Source organism: Carex rostrata, chromosome 13, assembly GCF_964058835.1.
Source record: "Carex rostrata chromosome 13, lpCarRost1.2, whole genome shotgun sequence".
In the NCBI taxonomy this organism is placed as follows: Eukaryota; Viridiplantae; Streptophyta; class Magnoliopsida; order Poales; family Cyperaceae; genus Carex; species Carex rostrata.
In genome coordinates this window covers 4,323,554-4,346,906 of record NC_135930.1, presented here as the reverse complement: position 1 = coordinate 4,346,906, position 23,353 = coordinate 4,323,554, and the positions used below count along the sequence as shown (strand labels likewise).

Here is a 23,353-nt window from a genome sequence, read left to right as displayed (position 1 = left end):
AACATATAATTTTTTTTTACTGACCATGAGAGTTATAATATTTTACTCTAAATTATTTAAAAAATTATGTATACCGAATTTTTTATAAATATCCAAAAATTATATGAAATTTTAAAAAATATCCGAATGGTCACTGTTTTTCGAAAAATACTCATTCCGGAAAAAAATTTTCCGGAATTAGCCTCTAAAACCGGAAAAACAATTTCCGAAATTAGCCTCTATTTCCGGAAAAAAAATTTCCGGTTTCAGAGTCCGAAAAAAAAATTTCCGGAAATACCATACCCTACATAAGCCCCCGTCCCCATCCTGTCCCCATCCCCTCCTCTTCAAATTTAAGGTAATTTTTAATTTATTTTATTTATTTTATTTATTTTATTTATTTTATTTATTTTATTTATTTTATTTATTTTATTTATTTTATTTATTTTATTTATTTTATTTATTTTATTTATTTTATTTATTTTATTTATTTTATTTATTTTATTTATTTTATTTATTTTATTTATTTTATTTAAATAGTGTAGAATAATTTAGAAAATATCGTAATGGCCCCGAATAATTTAGAGAAATATCAAAAATAGTCCCGAATAATTTAGAAAAATACCAAAAATAGTCCCGAATAATTTAGAAAATATCAAAATAGTGTAGAATAATTTAGAAAATACCAAAATAGTGTAGAATAATTTAGAAAATACCGAAATAGTGTAGAATAATTTAGAAAATACCAAATGGTGTAGAATAATTTAGAAAATACCAAAATAGTGTAGAATAATTTAGAAAATACCAAATGGTGTAGAATAATTTAGAAAATACCGAAATGGTCTAGAATTGTTTAGAAATTACCGAAATGGTGTAGAATAATTTAAAAAATACCAAAATAGTCTAGAATAATTTAGAAAATACCCATATAGTCTAGAATAATTTAGAAAATACCAAATGGTGTAGAAAATTACCTTAGTAATATAGAAAATTGTTCGATTAATTTAGAATTTTTTTAGGAATCTCTTTTCTTTTCGGGTCCCTTTCGGAGCTCTGATTGTCTGATCGATCAGCTCTGCGATTCAGGTTTTTATATTTGTATTTTTTTAATTTTAATTTAAAATATAATTAATTAGTTCATTTTAATGGTTTAGAATATTGTCTGATTAATTTAGAAAATACCAAAATGATGTACAATAATTTAGAAAATACCAAAATGGTGTAGAATAATTTAGAAAATTCCTAAATGGTGTAGAATAATTTAGAAAATACCGAAATGATCTAGAATTGTTTAGAAATTACCGAAATGGTGTAGAATAATTTAAAAAATACCAAAATAGTCTAGAATAATTTAGAAAATATCCAAATAGTCTAGAATAATTTAGAAAATATCAAATGGTGTAGAAAATTACCTTAGTAGTGTAGAAAATTGTTCGATTAATTTAGAATTTTTTTAGGAATCTCTTTTCTTTTCGGATCCCTTTCGGAGCTCTGATTGTTTGATTGATCGGATCTGCGATTCAGGTTTTTATATTTGTATTTTTTTTATTTTAATTTAAAATATAATTAATTAGTTCATTTTAATGGTTTAGAATATTGTCTGATTAATTTAGAAAATACCAAAATGATATACAATAATTTAGAAAGTACCAAAATGGTGTAGAATAATTTAGAAAATTCCTAAATGGTGTAGAATAATTTAGAAAATACCGAAATGGTCTAGAATAATTTGGAAAATTTTAAGGTGATTTACAATATTGTTCGAATTTTCTAGTATGACAGACCAAGTACTTAAGCATAGATTTAGCCCCTTATTGTGGATAGTTCACGGTAATCACAGGATATCTGAGGCGTCTAAGGAGGTAAACATTTACTTATTTCATTTTTCATAACTCTGTAAGTAATCAAATAATATTGTAATTAATTTTTTTCTTATTTTAGTGTAAAGAGATTTTAACCGTGAGACATTATCGGCACAAATGCGAGTATAATGAGAGGTACGCACCGTTTTTAATTCGAATGGGCTTATATCAGCTCGCGACATTGCCTGATATCGCCCTTGATGCGGCCCTCATTCATGGACTTGTCGAGCGGTGGCGTCTGGAGACGCACACTTTTCATCTTCCATTCGGAGAGATGACAAGTATTAACTAATTTAAATATATATATTTTTTATTCCTTACTGACAAGTCAAATATATTACAGTTACTCTGGAGGATGTGAGTTGTCAATGGGGTTTGCTTATTACGGGGGAGCCGGTAACGGGAATTACAAACTCGGCGAGTTTTCAAGGCCAACTGTATGAGTTGCAGGCCGAAAACCGGATATGTCATTGAAACTGTCAACTGGATGTGTCATATTTTCCTGACCAGTTATCGGGTACTGTGATTGACGGGATTGCATTTGACGGGACTGTGGTTGTGACTGGTTGGGCTGTCCGATACCATCATCAGAACCCGATGACTCACCGGAGAGCATCTCATCTCCACTCTCCAAACTATCAGAATCAATTGCATCCACAGGTACATGCGAATAATCACGTACATGTCTGCGGACCATACTGGAACTAGGTCGAGATCTCGTTGGTATATCCACAGAGTGCCGACTGGTACTGGGTAGGGATCTAACTGGTATTGGGTCTTGATCCACAGGATTCTGACTGGTACTGGGTCGGGCTATAACTGGTTGATCCATAGAGTTGCTACCGATACTGGGCCGGGGTCTCATTGTTCCATCCACATAGTACCGACCAGTGCTAGGTCGGGATCTAACTGGTATTGGGTCGGGATCCACAGCATTCAGACTGGTACTGGGTCAGGATCCAGGTTCAGATATATGACTGGTATAGTTCGGTTCCAATTCTACATATAACTCCAGAACCGGTAACCTTTGTGGAAAAGACGACACAATTCCTAAAATCATTTCGAATGATTGTTGGTTCATTACCGGTACTAATTGGTAGTCATGTTGGCCATCGGTGGACATGTTAAACCTGGCCTGGATTTCTAGATTTGCATGGCTAGAATTGTACCCAATTAATTTATAAATCTCATTCACAAGATAATCAAAACTGTGGTTCACAGTTAGTGGTAATGAGTATTTAGCTCGGGTACTGTAATAGACCCCATCATCATTGTATTGGATTTCCCCTCCAATATAAATTTTCACACAAATAGTTGTCATTTTTAATTTCGATTGGTCTGCCAATTTCACAAATAATAGCATATAAGTAATTACAAATTGTGTTGCCATTAATAAAAATATTCTAGACAATTTTCAATAATTATTCTACACTATTTTGGAATTTCATAAATTAATAGGGCAACATTCTAAACTATATTGGAATTTTTTAAATTATTATAAACTATTGTGGAAGGTTGTAAACAATTCTAAATTTTCTAGACAATATTATAAAAAATAAAAAAATATTTTGGAATGAAGTAATTAATTATAAATTAAATTAAATTAAAAATAACATAAAGAAAATAAAATTACCTCAATCGAAAACTGATCGATCTGACAGTCAGAGCTCCGTAAGGAATCCGAAAAGCAAAAAAGTTCATAAAATAATTCTAAATCATTTCAGAATTAATCAAAATTATTTCATAATTAATAAAATTATTTTATAATTAATAAAACTTTTAAAATTATTCTGCACCATTTTTTATTTTTTTCAATTAATATGACAATATTCATAATTTAAATAATTTAAAATTAAATAGTTACATATTTAAATAATTACAAATTAAATACTTCTAAATTTAAATTATAAACAAATTAAATTTAAATTATAAATAAATGAAACTAAAATTATAAATAAATGAAATTAAAATTATAAATTAATTAAATTTAAAATATAAATAAATTAAATTATAAGTAAATTAAATTTAAATTGTAAATTATAAATTATAAGTAAATTAAATTTAAATTATAAATAAATTAAATTTAAATTATAAATTATAAATAAATTTAATTTAAATTATAAATTAATTAAATTATAAATTATAAATAAATTAAATTTAAATAACTTACTGTGAGAGAGAAGACGCGCTCTGTGAAAGCGACAACACTCCGCGGATTTTATAAACGAAATCAATGCAATTTCGGAAAAAAAATTTCCTGAAATTCCCTCTTTTTCCGAAAAAAAAATTTCCAGTTTCTGAAACCGGAAATTTTTTTTCCGGAAATAGAAGGCTGAGTCTGGAAAAAAAATTTCCGGAAAGGGTATTTTTTGAAAAACACTGCTGAGTTGGGTATTTTTTAAAATTTAATATTAAATTTGGATATGAATAAAAAATTCGGTTATGTATGAGTATCAGAAAATTTGAAAATGAATACAGACTGAATTCGCCCTGTTTGCGGGCATTTATGTTTTTCTTCTTGTTTTCAGCGACCCGGCCCGCATCAATTCCGGTCTGGTTCGTTCTTTTTATTTGATTCATTCATTCAGTTTGACCTCGCGCAGTAGTGCGCCGAGTTCTTATGAATTGCTTAACAGTCCTTATCAATTTTTGCAAAGAAGGCCATACTTTGTTATTAATTATAATTTGTTTTTCTCATGCCTCAAAATTTGTGATGTGAAAGTTGTGTATAATTGAATCATAATTTGGATATCTATAATTTTTTTTTTTTGCATGATATATCAAATTAATGATTTATAAATTCAGACGTTGAATCGAAACTATTAATTATATATTTTTAGTAAATTAATGTGTGGATTAAATTAATAAAATAAATTAATTAATTTTAGTAAATTTATCTATAAATAAACGAATCAATTTAATCGTAATAACTAAATAAATTAGTATTTATTTTTATTGTTCTGATCTTGTATTAAAGAAGAAATCAATGGATAAAATTCGTCATTTAAATTTTTATTACAAAATATTAATTTAAAAAATTGTGAATCGTACAGTACCAACAAACAGAGGTGCATAGATAGTGTGGGAAAAATGGCACGGCAGAGCCGGCTCCGTCACAGAACGGCACGGCACGTGTTACTGTTCCGTGCTGTGACCATCATTTGATATTTTGGTCACGACACACGAAAAATCCGATCACGGTACGGCAAGTAATCACGCGAGTCACATGTAATTAGAACCGTTAGGTCTTAATCAAATGGTGAATCTTAAATAAACTAACTTAAATTATGAAAAAATAGTTAAACGTGACCAGTTATGTTTGGACACGGCACGCAAATGGTCACAGCAGGCAAGTCACGCCGTGACCACTCCTTGACATTTTAGTCACAACAAGGCACGGCATAGATCACTGTTCACTTAATCACGACACAGCACGAGTAGTCACAGTACAGCACGTTTTTTCCACTCTATGCATAAGATATTATAACAAAAGAAGGGAAGTGGAAAATTAAATTTCTACCTGAAAGATTATAATGCTCATTTATGTCACACACTCACAGTTGATAATTTAAGTGACGCTCTATTATAAAAAATATATATTTAAGAGATGCTCTCGGTAAACTAAACGGTTGAGTATATTGACAGAGTATATTTTTCTTCATACAGAGCACGAGTCATATACAACGACCTTTTTGATATATTACTATGTGCTGCATGAAGCAAAAATTACCCTGTCAATATATTTACCCAACCTAACCACAAAAGGAAAAAAGCAAAGATCTTGATCTCAGCTTAGCAAGAAGCCAAAGAGGCATGCTTCACACGTGTCAGCCCCTCAAGCCCCTAACACTGTCACGTGTGCATGCTTTACATGCCATCTCTCTTTCTCTCGGTACGTGTTCTTATCTCCTTTCTACTTAATCACACTCCCAAGCTAATCTTGTCTTTCCCTCTCTCTCTCTCTCTCAAGGGGGCGAAAGATATGCATGCCTTTGATCAAATCTTATACAAAATCTATTCCATCTTAGTATCATATCAACATTTATATAGTGTATACCCCCTCTTGAATTGATTTCTCTTTCCAAAAAAAAATCAAAAAAACATGGAGTATATCCTGAACAGCATGATGAATGTGGTGGTGCCGCCGGCAAGCATGGTGATGATGGCGTTCGCATGGCCGACGTTGTCCTTTCTGCGTGCTGCCGGGTGGGCTGTGAAGACCTTCTTTCGGGAGGACATGGAGAACAAGGTTGTGCTCATCACCGGCGCTTCCTCTGCCATCGGTGAGGTAACTGATTATTAAACCCCCCATTAATTAATTAAGTAGTTAACTGTGATCTAATTAATTTCAGTTTTTTGAAAGGGAAATTCTATTGTTTAATATTAACTTGTCAATTTTGAAGGATTCATTGAGTCCATTATATATATATGTTGTTTGATCCTCACAATTTAATTAATTATCGCCTTAAAAAAATTAATTAATTATCATAGGTGGTGGCTCTGTGATTTTTTTTTTTTTTTGGTTTAGTGGTAGATACCTAGCTAGGTTAGTTAGTGCATGCATGCATAAATTCTAAAGGTTCCTTTAATTTGAAAATTTTTATCACATCTTCCTTAAATTTATAGCCTATATTTACTTCAGTTGTCTACTCCTGTCCTTTCTTTGAGAAGTTTACATATGTAATTTTTTTTATTTTTTTATTTTTTTTTAAATCATGGATTGAAAATCAAGCCACGGCATACATTTTTAAACCCAATACACTTTCAAGCCCATGTAATATGTATATTATAGAGGATATCACCATTTTGTTAGTTTCAAACTCATGATTTTCCACATGGGAGTCATGTGCATATGTCATTTTTGTTTTCATTGTATCTAAATAAAAAAAAATTATCCATTCAGAGTCTATGATAAACCCCTTCGTTGTACCTATCGATCTATGTAAAAATGATGCATCCAGAATACAATTGTGGGATGTAATTGGTTGATTGATAAGCTCAGAGTTCAATATTTTGCTCGGAATTTGGATTATTTATCAAATATAAATACTTACTGATGCATGCATGCATTTTGCTATGCATGAACCACATCTTCTCTCAAATGCAGCAAATAGCATATGAGTATGCTAAGAGAAAGGCCAATTTAGTCTTGGTGGCGAGAAGGGAGCACCGGCTGTTCGGCATCAGAGAAAATGCACGCATTCTCGGGGCAAGACAAGTGTTGGTTATTGCGGCAGATGTGGTTAAAGAAGACGATTGTAGGCGCTTTGTCAGCGACACCATTAGCTACTTTGGACAGTGTAATTAAGTTCTTTATTTCTTACACTTGGGGCAAATTCATGCATAATTTGTACCCCCATAAATCATGAAAAGTAATTTTAAGATATATATAGTTCTTTGTTATGAATGGTATTTCTTATTTCTAGTTATATTTTGGCAGTGAACCATCTTGTCAATACTGCAAGCTTAGGCCACAGCTTTTATTTTGAAGATGCGATCGACACCTCGATTTTTCCTCATTTGATGGTAGATAAAATGGACAAAAATACCATCTATTTATTTTGTCATTGGATTGACGTTTGAAAAGGTACACTTAATTATCTAATATGCTTGTGATAGGATATAAACTTTTGGGGAACCGTATACCCGACCTATGCCGCTCTTCCTTATCTCCGACAAAGCCATGGTCGTGTGGTTGTCAATGCATCTATTGAAAGCTGGTTGCCGATGCCTAGAATGGGCCTATATGCGGTTAGTCCACAAGATAATTTTATTTTGATTAGTAAACCGATACACGTTGCAAAATTTTCAAAGCAAAAGATGTAATTCTCTTTTTTTTTTTAAATTTTGAATGGAATTTGGTAGGCGGCCAAGGCGGCGGTGATAAATTTCTATGATTCACTGAGGTATGAGTTGAACGATAGTGTCGGAATCACTCTTGCAACTCATGGATGGATAGGAGGTGATATGAGTAGAGGCAAATTCATGCTTGAAGAGGGATCCGAGATGCAATGGAGAGAGGAAAAAGAGGTAACATATATATGGTTATGCTTTTTAATTAGTGACAACATTATTTCATGCCAATAAATTCAAGATTTTTTTAAAAGAAATGTCGAGATCAAGCCTCCAGATTCCATTGATATAGAAGATAAAAAAAAAAATCAAAAAAAAAATCAAGATTTAATCTTATAAAAAGATACCAAAATCAAACAAAATTTTCTCAAATTAATTAATATAGTTAAAAAATACACCTTTAACTTTGTTTCATCTTTCTCTGAGGTTGAGGTTGATATATTGTGCATGCATGGTAATAGAACCCTCCTAAGCTAAATAAACCTTGATAAATTATACATAATTATGTTATGTGCACTTCTAACATTGTTATGCAGGTATCTCTGAGTAGTGGACATGTTGAGGAATTTGCGCGAATGATGGTTGCCGGCGCATGTCGCGGTGATACTTATGTGAGATACCCTACTTGGTATGACACATTTCTCTTGTACCGCGTCTTTGTACCGGATGTGCTTGGATGGACCTTTCGGCTTCTACTCTCCTCGTCGGGGCCCAGACGTCATTCTCTCCTCCCAGATGCCAGCATTGCTGCTGGTCGACCGCTTCTTCTAGAGGGCCCACCTATCAGAAAACCGGCCACAACATCGCCTCGTAGGGCTGAATGAGAAATTTGTGCTTTGTGAGAGAAGCTACATATGTATACTGTGCAGTTATAGAGTATTTGGTTGTTGGATGTTTTGTGTGTGGTGGTGTTTAAATAAAATAAATTATGACAGGAAAATGGACCTAACTGCACTTTCGTATATAAGTTTGTCAATGCTGGGATATTGGAACCAAATTTTAGAATTTATATTTTTTTTCCTCATAATTCCTTCGTTTTTTCCAACTTTTTAATAATAAAATTTTGGAAGTAATATGTTCAAATAAAATTGTTAGCTGTCAAAATAATTTTTCACTCATCATATTTTATATTTATTTCTGAACATTTATTCTATAAATTTGAGGTTTAATTATTTTACTTTATTCTATAAATTTGAGGGATTGTAATTCTTGTGATATATTTTTGGCTGTTTATCAGTATTATACGTTTTTTTTTCTTTTTTTTTATTTATCTATGACTCTTCAGCTTCCAAATAGAAACGCCCAGAAAAAGGGAAAAAAAAAATACTCCTTTCGCTACAAACTACAAAGTCGGATCGGGTCAAAAATTGATAAAATTTTCGAATATTGGGCCGGGCTAGAAACCCACAGCCCATTTTATTACCATAAATCTCTCTTCAAATATTAAAATCCAATTAACCCTAATTACCGAGCTCAATGCTATTATGCTACGATCCAATTATTCCTTCGGGCAAACCGGGCAGTAAGAACGGGCAAGTAGAATTAACCTCTGTGTAATGGGACCCACTCAAGCGGGTAAATATTTTAGCAGAGTAGTTTTGGCTTCCCGCAGAGCACCAACCATATGCATCGCTGTTTTTATTATATATTTAATGCGCTGCATGAAGCTAAAACTAATCTGTTTCAAGCAATAGCAAGGAAAGGATCGATGATATAGCTGCTGATGTGTCCTCAGCAGATTCGATAGCAACATTCGATTAGCGAAATTAACTAGAAATTACTGTGAACCAGTCGCCTATAAAAGGCCCAGTGCTGTATGGATTCGGATTATAAAGATTAGATCCAGTTGTTCGATTGATTTTGCAATTTCCTTGATGAAAGGCGACTCATCTCGGCCGTCTAAGCGCCTCCTCTTCGACCGCCGCTATGGCTGGATGTAAGCCTCTCTCTCTCTCTCTCTCTCTCTCTCTCTCCTTGTTTCCTTGTTGTTAATGTCTCGTTTTTTTTTTTTAATTCAGAGTTGATGAGTGGAAGGATCCAGCTGAAGAAGCCTTAGCTGGTGGAAGAGGAATGTATGTACCTTATTTCATCTCCTTTTTTGTATATAATTTTTCAGTATTTATTACTGTTATGCGAATTTGTGTTTTCTTTCACATTTTTGTCAGTAAGAGCAATGTCTCAAATTTTGCATTTCTGGCCAAGTAGAATGTTACAAATAGTGAAGCACCTCCTCTTGAGATTTAGAAGGGTAAATCATGAAGTACCTCCTGTTTGGGTAAATTTGTGAATTGTTTAATTTAGAAGGGTGAATATTATATTATGCATTTTAGAGAGGAAAATACATAATTTTGAGGTTTTTGAGGGGTATACATGAAATTCCCCCAAACAGTAATAGTTAAACATCAAACCATCATGAAAGTATTCTTACAAAACTAGAAATAAGTTTGTGCCCTTTTGGATTGAACAGGAAAAATTATCACTTTTACACCCTTGTTAGTTGTTAGTCCTTTGAAGTACCGATTTTTCTTTTTTTCTTTTTGGATAAAGAATGGTACAAACAACACTAAACAACACCGAAATTTTTATTAATATGAAATATATTAATTAAATATCGAGATTAGAGAACGCTTTTGCGTTTTTTCGAGATATAGGGAAAACGTGATGGTTAATCACGTCCTCTGGCCGTTACAGACTATCACGGCCAGGTTTAGCACTAATCACCGCACTTCTTAAAAAAAAAAATAAATAAATAAATAAAATAAAATAAAATAAAATTCCTGGCCGTGATTATCAATCACGGCCAGACTCATGCCATATTAAAATGGACAAACTCATATCTCATTCTACACGGTCAGATATTGCACTGGATTTGAATTCTGGTCGTGATTGATAATCATGGCCAGGAATTTTTTTTTTTTTTTTTTTTTTTTTAAGAAGTGCGGTGATTAGTGCTAAACCTGGCCGTGATAGTCTATAACGGCCAAAGGACGTGATTAACCATCACGTTTTCCCTGTATCTCGAAAAAACGCAAAAGCATTCTTCATTTTGGATATTTATTTAATTAATTTCCTATTAATAAAAATTTCGTCTAAACAACACTGCCTGTTTCTTTATTGAAAGAACACCATCCATGTTACACACTGAAAATTACTCAAATAGCTGCCCCAAAAAATAATATTGACAATTATTGACAAAACTGAAATGTGAAATCTATCCAACTCATTTTGCATTTCTAGGGTGCAAAGATTAGCTTTCTTTTTTTTTTTCTTGTTTTGTTCAGAGTATTGCAACAGAGAACAGCCATTTGGGGGTTGCAGGGTGTTTATGATATTTATTAGTTTATAATGAATCGATTTGATATTGTCTGTGCTTTGGAAGGGTGCATATGATATTTCTAGTTTTGTAAAGATATACATGATATTTAATGTTTTGGAGGACTTCACATGAAAATGCCTCTTGCAAATATGCCAAGAAATTATCCTATCGATTGCTTTCTTGGGTTTTAAGTAACTCTTTTGTGTATATTGCTCAGTTTGGTACATACTAGTTTCTATCCCAAAAAATAACCAAATGTATGATTCATCGTTTTTATGTTCCTATTTATTTCCCCTGGCAAATTTTGTGGTGCAAAGCATGCCATTTCTAAAGCTTTCCATGGATATACCTTTTTTAGAGCTATACTATTTCAAAAAATCGATGCAACTTTTATTTGAGATTGGTCATGTTTGCAACAAAGTTAAAAGGTTTATCTTTATTTCAGGTTTTGTGTGTTGCCAATGGCAAAATCACTCGTCAAGTTTTCCTCTTCAATGGTAGAATCCATGGTATGTTTATTTTTTATTTTTTAATTGTTTGTGGACTGCAATGTGTTAGAATTTCCAAATTTCTCTCTGATGCATTTCTTTCAACTGCTGCAGGTTAATTATGGATTAGACTCGGCTAATCGGTTTCTTAAGAACTCGAATCAAACCAATTGTATTGTGTCAAATGCAGATAAGTGGGTGAAATAAAAAAATACTGCACGCACAGCCGATCTGAAGCCGCCAACTTCTGAAACTGGTATTTCCACATATCAGTGCTGGAGCATTAAATAATATTTTGAGGTGTAAATTTGAATTTCTGTAATTGTTGATCATAATTGGGTCCATATAAATTTAGAGTTGACTTAATTTCATCTAGCATTTTTAAGTTGCGAGATATCAGATTACATGCTCTTTTTTGTCATGGTTCAATATGTAGACGCACTAAAAAAACTAGAAAGGCATGTATATAAGATTTCATTACTAAATTTTGGAGTTCGAGCTTGTTCTGTCTTCCCAGAAAATTGCACTGATACGGGAAGAGATGGGGAAAAATATGAGAAAGTTTGAGAGAGAAACGGACCATCCGAGAATATGGATGACTTGAAATGACAAAAAGAAATTAAATCTGAAAAAAGTGCATTTTAAGTTTTTAACTATACAGAAATTCACATTAATATGATGAAATCACAATTCCGATGCAATTGCAGGAACAAGTGGTTCAATGAATTTGATAAAAGCATCTAAATTGTGCTAATTTAATAACCAAACTATTTTCCACAAGTTTAATTCAGGTCCAATCAAATTTAAAATTCTCCCTTTTCTCACTTGATAACGTGATTTACATTAGTTTAAAGGAATATGGCAAATTATCTCCACAAATATGCAAAAGAGTTGTGAAATTGACAAAATACAAACAAATCAATAAAATTCTGCAAAATTTTAATGTTCTACTTGCTAAGCAAAATGTCAAGACAATCACACATACAAATAAGATAATAATTCAGATTAAACAAGAACATTCAATTTTTCTCCATAAAAGCAACAAAATATCTCATCATTCTCACATATTAACCAGCCCCAAAATTTCAAAACCCTACACCAATAATTCAACACTCTAAGAGTTCTTAGACAGACTAAAACTGGGATAAAAAAGGGGGGGCATTAGAAAAAGACTCAATCGCCCTTGCGGCGGAAGGAGCAGCCCTCGGTAAGACGAGCCTTGCCACCTGTCGGCTGGCACAGCACCTGTTGACAGTTGCCGCACACAACCACTGTCTGTGAGTGGCTGAACACAGTCGTACTACAAAATTTCACAAATTTGTATTAAGAAAATGAATGCTGATTGCAAAATACAAAATATACATACAAATTAACATAAAATACAAGTGCCTCAGACAGAAAGTGAAAACAATTATCATATATAATATGGTACCGAATTCAATCCCCTAAGATATCTCAAATTTTGTGAGAGGATCCTTACAAATTCTGAACTGCTCAGCACAAAACTTGAAGCAGCCAATTTTATATTAATACTGCACCATGCATCTAAATAGGTACCGAAAATACTTTTTGGTCCATTTTAACATCAAACAAAAATACCTTTTGGTCCATCCATCATTTTCTGACAACAATTGTAGAGTTAATTTTCCCTCTGTTGTGTTTTGATTTGATAGACAAGATATAACAGAAGCAGTTCAAAAGTTTCAATGTAGGAAATAAGGTCAAGGATAAATACAAATACAAACTACTGCATGAAGAGCATTTCCAATGAATGTTATCTGAACATATATGAAATTTAAGGACAATGATTTGAAAATATATATGAAAGCAACTTACATGTTGAAGCAGCCTTGGCACTTAACATCCTACACAATTGAAACACAAAAAAATTACATTACAAATACAAGAACAAAGAGAACTGAGGTAAAGTCTGAAATCACACAGGCATGACTCAACAATATCAATGCAACTTGCAAATAATTGTAAAAGCAAATCACAAATAAGTTTTAACTTCACTGTAAACTCTAAATTATATATGGGATGGTATCTCCTAATAACAAGATTACAATTAGAAGTACCTTTTACAATACATAACAGTACACACAGCTATGCTTATATATAGCATCTATACAATTTCAAATACCAGACATGAAACCAGTACAATTTTCTAACTCTGATATGCAAAAAAAATTGCCAGGACAATTACAATTATATATGATCAAAATACAACTATATATAATTTCTTACAAAGGAAACATTAGGGGAATCATACCATGAAAAAGGAATTGGGAGATTGCACAAGTCTCTTCTTCTTGTGCTTCTTCTTCTCCAACTCAGCTGGTGGGTTTAGCAGATCAATATCGTTTTGGAGAACCTTTTCACAAATTAAAACGAAACATTAACATCATAACTCAAATTGTCCAAATACAAATTCTCACCACAAAATCAAACCATTCGCTCCATACAAAAATTGAATCCAGGTTTAACATGGGAGCGCAATTGAAGAGGTCCAGGAATAATCAAACAAAACAAGATAGGAGTTCAGATTCAAAATCCTCTAATCTAAAACTCACCATGTTGATTTCTCGACGAGCGTTAAGCGCAGCCTCGGATTTCTCTGTTTACAAGAGAGAATTGCGCGGCGGCGACCAGAGAAATCGAACAAGAGAGAAAAACCCTAGAGATGAGGAGTTTCTCTTATAGGATGCAAGAACAAATTATGACCGTAGATCAAGTCAAGACATGATGAGGTACGTTGGATCGCATCCCAGATTCCGGATTTTTATTTATTGGGCCTGGGCCTAACCGCCTTATTTATAAAGGTGGATCCCTTTGGGTTTTAACAGAGGGCTTTTGACATCATGCAGCGCATGATCTATTGAATTAATATATTCTGCATATGATTTGTGCACTGTATGAAATTAAAACTGCTCTGTTAAAATCTTTACCCGTCTAGCTCAGATGAGTGTTTATTTTTTTTCGTGCTGTGTTATGTTTGGATGTACGGAAAATAGCAGAAACTATACAGTAATACGGCCATTTTTTATGTAAAATAATATTTAATTATATTTTTCAATCTAAAAAAGATGTTGAATTGGTATTATTTTGTACCTTCGAATAAAATAATTGAAATAAACATTTGTACAATTTGAAATAACACTCCTTTGATACTATTCGAATTATCACTCGTCAGAATAACTTAATTACAATAATCTCACATTATTTTGGTAATGCAAACAAATTCGTAGATAAGTAACGAAATATATGACTATAGGAGTATGAAACCGCATTACTTACGGAAATGTCGCATAATTTATTACTAGGTGTAAATTTGGGTTTTGTCTAATAATAATCGGCTATAATATTTTCAATTCATTATTAATCAATCAGAAATTGAAATACATCCAACTTGTGCGATCAGTTTATGCAAATTTCTTTGAAAAAATCCATATAATTTGAAGTAACAATACGTTATAACATAAAAAAATACAGATGAAATAAATAACATATTTTGACTAAAAAAAACTTAGAGCAAGTCTTTTTAACTGATTTTAAAAATAATAATATATCACGTTTATTTGTATGATAATATCATTACAATAATTATATATAATATTAAAATCAAATCGTTCTAAGAACATTAGAGCCTGAATAGCCTTCGATTATAATTCGCTGAGACAGAGCACAGAGTTAAAAGAGTTTGATGCTATCAAGTTTGATCCGAACCATTTAATTTGAATTAGCACGATCAGATCACAGAATTCTAGATCGAACAAGGAGTAATAAGTTCTTACACTATACTGGTAACAAAAGTTAACTTGGTAAAACCTCTTTCTCGGTCAAAAAAATTTACTAGAATAAAGCGAAATTAGTTGTTTATCACTGCTACATTGCTAGTCCAATTCAATCTTTTTACATTCCAAACTCTGAAACCCAACTATTCACAAAAACAGTTCTCAAAATACGGGGTTATTCGAATAGTTTTTCCCTAAAACTTTATTCACTGGAAAATACGAAAGAAAATACACTAACTATTCTACGACCAGGACATTATTCTGCGTTAAACCTTCTCCGGTAGTTGGAAATTCGGGGGAGAGTTGCCACTCACCATCCACCAAGAACTTTATCTCATACCTTCAATTCAACAGAAAAGTGGGGTTAAAAAGAAAAGTAGGGTTCAAATGCCCCAATGTTTCGTGCCCTAATCATGCCTCATATCCTCTCCCTTTTTAAAGGCCAAACATTTGATCCAAACCGCTCAACATAATTTCTGTATTAAAATGGAGTTAGGCTAATATGACACTAGTGTTATATCAAACTAAATAACACCACATCTTAAACCCTTAGATCTGCTTTAAGATTCGTACTATCCGCTTTTACTGTTCAAGCACTTCATTTTGTACGAATCTTAAAGCAGATCTAAGGGTTTAAGATGTGGTGTTATTTAGTTTGATATAACACTAGTGTCATATTAGCCTAACTCATTAAAATGTGTTTTGAGACCAAATTTTATATTTTTTGGAATTTTTTTTTACTATTATTTTAGATAGGTACAAAATCACTGTTTTTGGATGGTCCAAAATATTTTGAAAAACAGTTTTATTTTTACCTATCTAAAAATATATAAATTTTGGTCTCCAAGCACATTTTAATATGAAGATCATGTTGGGCGGTTCGGATCGAATGTTTGGATTTTGAAAATGAAGATAAGGGGATCGACTCATGTATTACAATCAAAGTTGAAATTTGATTCCATTCAAGAATAAAAAATGTTGAGGATCTGAGATACCTTCCGGGTCTAAGTTTTAGTGTAGTAGAGAACTTGGCATAGGCTCCGGAATATTCCGGAGACAACTCTTCACCGAGACTCCAACCATCGAAAGAGCCCATTACTTGGACACTCTGTAAAATAATAAATTTTAAGTTAAATTTGGGAAAAGAAATATATATCCTTGAAAAATGGCAACTAACATGCACCAGCAAAGCATTAAAAATTATTAATCTGTACACCTTCGTTGTTTAATTTGGAAGAGTGGAGATTATCCGTTAGCTGCTGTCTTAAGAACCATAGAGAGGGTATATTTGGTAACTTTTGAAAAGATTATGCGAGGACAGGAGTGCCATAGGTGGTATTTATTATGGAGCGAGACTTCGGTACTATGCATAGCGCAAATTGGTCCGTACTATGGACATATATATATATATGTAAATGTACTTGCAGACTAAATTTTATAATTTTTTAGATAGGTAAAAAGTCACTACTTTTGAATGGTCTAGATTCATTCGATTAAGTGATTTTCAACCTATCTCAAAAATAGTAAAAAAATTCTAAGAAAATGTAAAATTTGACCTACAAGTACATTTTCATTTGGAGATGAAGTTAAACTGTTCAGATCGATTGTTTGAACATTGAAAATTAAGATATTGACCATAGTACCGACCAATATACGCTATGCATAGTACCATAGCCTCACTTTTTATTATGATATTTATTGCATCAAAACGGGATACAAGATGTTTCTCGTTTTGAGAAGAATATTTATACTTGTTACTAAACAAACCTGAAATTGATCCTTAAAAATGTGCCCTAATTCTTTTTTTTTATTTTAAGTTGTTGGGATGATTTACCTCAGCCATGCCGACCCATGTCACAGTGACATCTTGGAACTTGAATGAATCAACATCCTCAATCTGTTCCTTTATTTTCTCGTGCACAGCTATACAGAGAAAAGCAGTTTTTTTACAGCTATCATTCACCAGAAATATATGCAATGCAACATATTTACCCAGTTAATTCAAAAGAAAAAAACGAACCTTGTAATCTAGAGAGGAGAAGTGAATGGATATATTTTCCATTAATCTTTCTAGAATTTGGAGGAATGCCTGAATTAGCCACCTCTCCTGCTAAGCCAACCAATGTCTATCAAAAGAAACAAACCAATTTTTTTCTAGGTTAACTAGCGAACAACCAAAAAGCAAAAGGTCAAACAAAAAAAAAAATGAGTTAACCTGGAGTTCAAGTTCCAAGACAGCTAATTCGCTTTTGAAATCCACTAAGGCGTCATCTTTTGTTTGTAACTACAATTTACAACAAACAATTAAGTTGTGAACACCTTATTAAAGAACAACTTATTGAACAAAAAGGGGCTCATTTTTTGGAGTCCCTAACTTTGCTCGATATCACAAATCACTAAATCAGTGACTGTGCTTTGATTTGTGCCCCCTCAACACGCTGAACATCAATTTGAACCAATTAGGTCACACCATTCAAAAGTATTGACAATGTGCACATCTTTTGATGACATGAACAATTTTCTTCTGAGTAAACAATCCATTTTGCAGCATACGGACATATTTTATGTTGACATGGATGTTTTTATGCTAATGTGAAATGAACTTATTGCTAACATAGACAGCGATGAGCACTCCGTCAATTATAGACAGAAAATATGACTAGTGACTTTATTCAAACAAATTAAATGTTTACAGAACAGGAAATGTATAAACCATCTTTACAGAATTTGAATTCGGATTACAACAAAATCTAACTGAACTTAAATTTTATTTTTCAAATATGAACAAAGGCAATCCGCACCCCTGGCCCTGCCAACATTGGTGTCAGGTTTTTTTATTGAAAACCGCACCAAGCCCCCCCCCCCCCCCACAACACACACAAACAAACCAGCACATTCTTTTAGGAATGGGGCTTCTTTTAATTACCAATTGATACTCTTAAACATGTTCAGTGGAGAAGAGAGGAAAGTACCTCCACAGTGTTTTTTTTTTTTTAATTATCCAGTTACACTAATTTGGTATTCTTTTTTGTTTTGTTACATAATTCCAAACTGATATGTAATTAATTGCAAACTAAATTTTTCATTTCTTCCGAATTATAAAAGCATAAAAAGAATTCTTATTAGCAAATATGAAATGATTTCCATTCAAATTTATGAAGAAACTTTTGTCGTTTCTCAAAGTTCTGAATTAAGGAAGTTAAACTGATTGTGAGGGGGTGAGCTGAATATCAGAAGCAAAAATATTTGGTAGGCAGTGATGGCATTGCCCCTTCTACACAATTATGATCGTCTCTAACTATGCCAAGAATGTAATGGAGTAAAAGGAAAAATAAAATAAAGGAAAGGAACCTGTCTTTTGAGGAATCGGTTATACTGATTAGCTTCACTAAGTTTCTTTGTAAGCTTGATTCTTGCTGAGTCAGCCAAAAGAGTCTTCATCTGCATATAATTATTTGGGAAAAAAAAAAATTCAAACAAGAAAAAATTTGACTTAATAATTTATGTGTTACAGCTCGCAGTAAAATGCAAAAGAGGACCTTTCCAATTAAATTACAGTTCAATTTACCGTCAATTCCATACGAGATATGAGCAGATGATATAAAATACTAAAATAGCACTAGTCATACAACAAGCTGCTTTTTGTCTCTTATAGTATTATTTGATTGCACAGTTAAGTGTGAATTGTGTGAAATCAAGGTGTAAATGCATAACCAATTGACTACTTGAGGCACAAATGATCAAATTGAGGTTTAACTGCACAGTTAAGGTGCACGGTCGAGTGTTGAGTTGTGTGAATTTAGGCACAATTGCATAATAATTTACTGCTTGATGCACAAATAAATCAAATTGAGGCTAAAGGGGACAATATGCTAATTGAGTCTTCATTGGAAATTGGGGTACCAGGTTTCTTATTATACAATTACTAACAAATGCAAGGCAGAAATAACTATTCAAATAGAGCAGGATTCAAATGTCTCATCCTTTTTCAAAGTCAAACAGTCAATCCGAACCACTCAGCATTATCTTCATACTAAAATATGCTTGGAGACCAAATTTTATATTTTTTTTTGGAATTTTTTTACGATTTTTTAGATAGGTACAAAATCACTGTTTTTCAGAATATTCTGGACCATCCAAAATCAGTGTTTTTGTACCTACCTAAAAAAATTTGGTCTCCAAGCACATTCCAATATCGATGTCATGTTGAGTGGTTCGGATCAATTATTTGGACTTTGAAAATGGAGATAAGGATGTGAGGCACGATTGAGACATGAAAGACATTAGGCATTTGAACCCTGCTCATTCAAATATGCTCACTTCATTTTTTTTTTTCCGAAAAAGCACACATACCTCATCTGAAGTGAGCCTTCGTGAGATGACACTTCCAGAAGCATCCATGGAAACAACTTCTGAAACAGTACCGGGTGCATCAGTTAGATTTGGTTCTTCTTCCTCCAAATCAACACTAGCTGCAAATACTTTCCATTTCTTATTTTTTACATAGACCGGGTGCATTGGATACACAACACTAGCAAGTTTGAAACGGGAACTTGTATCCTTAGAAGTGTAGCAAGGGATGCTGGAAATTCTTCTTTTTAAATGGTTGGGTTCCATAATGTAGCAGCATTGTAGCCCAAGTTGTCTGTAAGCACCATAAGGAAAAGGTTATATCAAAATTAGTGCATTTCGTAAAGCAGCCAACATCAAAATATTAAAATTAGGAGCAAAAAAAAAAATTAGGAACAGTTTTGGCTAAATTAAATAAAAAGGGGAAAACAATACACAATGATTACCTCGGCATTGCTTTCAAATTACTATCAAGATAAATCGTAATGTTTTAATTTTAGAAATTTAATAAAAAAAATTATTGAGTATTTTTGTGTTTTCGATTCATTTGAAGGATTTCTAAAGGATTTTCTGTGACCATTGGCCAAGGTACACCAGTGCATACAGTTTCTAAGAAACGGAATAATTGATTCGGTTCCTTTATATATGCCTAAAGGAACCGAATCATTGATTCAGTTCCTTCTATGAAATTGAAAAATCAAAACCCTCCATCCATTTTCCAAAACCAGCGTATTTTGCTAAAACCAGCACAAAGCCTACAGCACTGGGACTCACAAGGCAGCGATTCCCTTTCTACTAGGGTTCTACTTCTATCAATTTGTCAAAGTTAAACCCACACTTAAGAGATATTGCAAAGCTATCAAAAGAGATTGATTGTTACCTCGTAAATTCGGTGCGTAGGCACTCCATGGGAGATTCAAATCGCCTAAACAACAGAGGCAAACGAAAGGTTGTAAGGTCGAATTTAGTATCGTTTTAACTTTTAACTCCAAATCAAAGATCTCGATTATAGGTATATATATAGAAAAGAGAACGCACCGTTCTTTGCTGGAACTACTGTTTCTTCAATGGCAATCTTTTCTCCGGCGGCTTCTCTGACAAGGAAAGAAAGCGATTGTGTGTGGGAGAGTGTACTTTCGCGGTTCGCGCCCGAGCGAGAGAGGGTGAGTTGTGTGGATAGTGGAGGAGACTGGAAGGAGAAATCCTTCTTTCTAGGAATTTGGATCTGAGGTAAGGCAAATTTTGGATTTGGATTCAGACCGTGAGATCTGATCTGACACGAATATTAAAGGCAACCGTGCATTTCATCTCGGGCGAGATTTTGATCTGACAGTTGAGATCTAAGCTTAATATTTGAGTTACTTTATGGGAAACTTCTATTTTTTTTTTTCAAGTTTATTTCATTGCGGGTCCACGTGGAGACAGGCTGATGTAACGGAGTGTCGGAGTTTCTCTGTGTGCCTTCCTGGAATAGATTTAGATTTTGTTTGGAAATAAATATGTTGTTATTCTAAAAATATGTTATTTTCATCTCAATCGTTCAAATTATTTCATGTGTGAATCATAACGAAAATTAACGGTTGGATAGAATAACAGATTTTGTTATTGCAAACGTTCAATTTTTTTCATGCGCAAATCTCAACAAAGATTAACGGTTGGATGGAATAACAACATATATACTTCCGATTTGGTTTATTTCAAGTCTTTTCGTGTACGATTTCAGATGGTGTTTGATTAAGGGCTAAAGCTAATATAGTTATTCATGTTTGGGTGATGTTTAAAGTTATACTTTGACTCAAGCTTTTTTATTTGATAGGAGTTTGATGATTTAACACCGGGTTCAATAATATTTACAAACCAGTCCCTGATCCGTAACAAAACTTACCAGAATTTGAAAAACTTGGTATCGACTATTGCACAGCTACACAATTAACTACAACAGGCACGTATACAAGAGATGAGATCACTGGTATAGATCAATACCAGTGCATAGAGAGGAAAGGAGGCAACAATTTAAAATAACACCATTAAGTTAATTTGTACCAGTTTAGAGCACAAGGTTTAGAGCAAGGGATTTTGAATTCAAAATAGGCACAGCAAGAATCCACACAATTTAAAACAGTTTAGAGCATCATTAAATTAATATGTACTAATTTAGAGCACCATTCAATTCAAAACAACTATGATTTCTTCTAGTCCTTCGCCACATTAAAAAAATCAAGTGACCATCCCCACCATTTATTATCACTTACATATATAAATAAATCATATATTTTTGCCGATCTTGCTTATTATTATCTTCTATTTATTTTTTTATTTGAAAATATATCTTTTTAATAAAGATATATTTTTGATAATTGACTTACATATAATCAAAGATCTTGCTTATCAATTAATACCCATGGGTCATGTCCACCATGCAATTCTTTGTTAATTGACCGTACACGGTACACCGGGGAAAATTAAATTAATGGAATCCTTATTAAATCATTTATTTTGTTACCAATTTGTACTCAAATTGCTCTGCACCGTAGAAACAGTGGTGTCAATTACAATCTGCACCAGAAATATAGTACAATTTAACGAAAATGATTTGAGTAAATTCTACCAATTCTGTGTATGTAAATAAGAAGAATTATTCCTCTAAGCTATGATTTTTGAAATTTGAGTATTTGAAGTTTATAATTAATATAGATAACTAGTTATTAATTAGAACTATATCTTGTTTGCACATAACAATTTTATTGATAGTCTAATGAAAATAACTACTTGCAAGCATATTCCCCCAATAAGAATTAATAGCAACAGCATATATATATATATGCATATACATATGAGGAGGGTTCAAATGCCTCCATTTTTTGTGCCTCCATCATGCCTCCATTTTTAAAATCTTTAATAACTCAAAATTTAAAACTTAAAAGTCAAAATAAAACCGTTAGATGTGATCTATATTATTTTCTCTATCTGCTCATAAAAAATTATTACATTTCAATTTTGTTTTTATATGAATCAATAAGTTGAAAAATCAACGTCTAGAAATTATCCACATTAGTACGTTTTTTACAAGTTCTTGATGACAACCAAAACAAATTTGAAATGCCATAATTTTTTACACGTGCATAGATAAAATGATGTAGATCATATCCAATGGTTTTATTTTAACTTCTAAGTTTTAAATTTTGAGTTATTAAAGTTATTAAAAATGGAGGCATGGTGGAGGCACAAAAAATGGAGGCATTTGAACCCTCCTCTATACATATAGAGAGAGAGAGTGACTAATGTGTATTCATATGCATATGGTCCGATATGCATATGGTCCAAATTTGAAATTTCAAAATTAAAAATGTCGATCCGAACCGTTCATCTTGTTCTCCATATTAATATGTGCTTGGAGACCAAATTTTACATTTTTCTAAATTTTTTTACTATTTATTAAGCCACTTTGAAAATTGCTGATCCAACGGTGGTTACTGATTTTACTGTTTTGTTAAGCCACCGTTGGATCAACAATTTTCAAAGTGGCTTAATAAATAGTAAAAAAATTCAGAAAAATGTAAAATTTGGTCGCCAAGCACATATTAATATGGAGAACAAGATGAACAGTTCGGATCGACGTTTTGGATTTTGAAATTTCAAATTTGGACCGTATGCATATCGGGCCATATGCATACGAATGCACATTAGTCACTCTCTCTCTCTCTCTCTATA

At 32.6% G+C, this 23,353-nt stretch overlaps 4 protein-coding genes across 4 annotated transcripts; 2 read left to right on the top strand and 2 right to left on the bottom strand.

Moving 5' to 3' along the window:
- Positions 1-5,767: 5,767 nt before the first annotated feature.
- HSD5 (hydroxysteroid dehydrogenase 5) lies at positions 5,768-8,656 on the top strand. The gene is made up of 6 exons (XM_078314058.1): positions 5,768-6,129; positions 6,949-7,141; positions 7,282-7,367; positions 7,461-7,592; positions 7,707-7,871; positions 8,231-8,656. Exons 1-6 carry the CDS (start codon positions 5,944-5,946, stop codon positions 8,516-8,518), a joined length of 1,050 nt encoding a protein of 349 aa, XP_078170184.1. The 5' UTR covers positions 5,768-5,943; the 3' UTR covers positions 8,519-8,656.
- Positions 8,657-9,470: 814 nt separating this feature from the next.
- Positions 9,471-11,854, top strand: LOC144564609 (uncharacterized). The gene is made up of 4 exons (XM_078314217.1): positions 9,471-9,630; positions 9,713-9,766; positions 11,456-11,519; positions 11,613-11,854. The coding sequence occupies exons 1-4, from the start codon at positions 9,569-9,571 to the stop codon at positions 11,703-11,705; spliced, it is 273 nt and encodes a 90-aa protein (XP_078170343.1). The 5' UTR covers positions 9,471-9,568; the 3' UTR covers positions 11,706-11,854.
- A 567-nt stretch (positions 11,855-12,421) lies between these two features.
- On the bottom strand, positions 12,422-14,212 carry LOC144564608 (small ribosomal subunit protein eS27y). Its single transcript, XM_078314216.1, has 4 exons — positions 14,072-14,212; positions 13,771-13,872; positions 13,335-13,363; positions 12,422-12,798 (listed from the first exon to the last, which is right to left on the bottom strand). The coding sequence occupies exons 1-4, from the start codon at positions 14,072-14,074 to the stop codon at positions 12,672-12,674; spliced, it is 261 nt and encodes an 86-aa protein (XP_078170342.1). The 5' UTR covers positions 14,075-14,212; the 3' UTR covers positions 12,422-12,671.
- A 1,117-nt stretch (positions 14,213-15,329) lies between these two features.
- LOC144564607 (PROTEIN TARGETING TO STARCH (PTST)) lies at positions 15,330-20,851 on the bottom strand. Its single transcript, XM_078314215.1, has 9 exons — positions 20,681-20,851; positions 20,523-20,567; positions 19,646-19,937; positions 18,644-18,733; positions 17,508-17,576; positions 17,313-17,418; positions 17,127-17,215; positions 16,288-16,400; positions 15,330-15,632 (listed from the first exon to the last, which is right to left on the bottom strand). The coding sequence occupies exons 2-9, from the start codon at positions 20,549-20,551 to the stop codon at positions 15,530-15,532; spliced, it is 891 nt and encodes a 296-aa protein (XP_078170341.1). The 5' UTR covers positions 20,552-20,567; positions 20,681-20,851; the 3' UTR covers positions 15,330-15,529.
- Between the last annotated feature and the right edge of the window lie 2,502 nt (positions 20,852-23,353).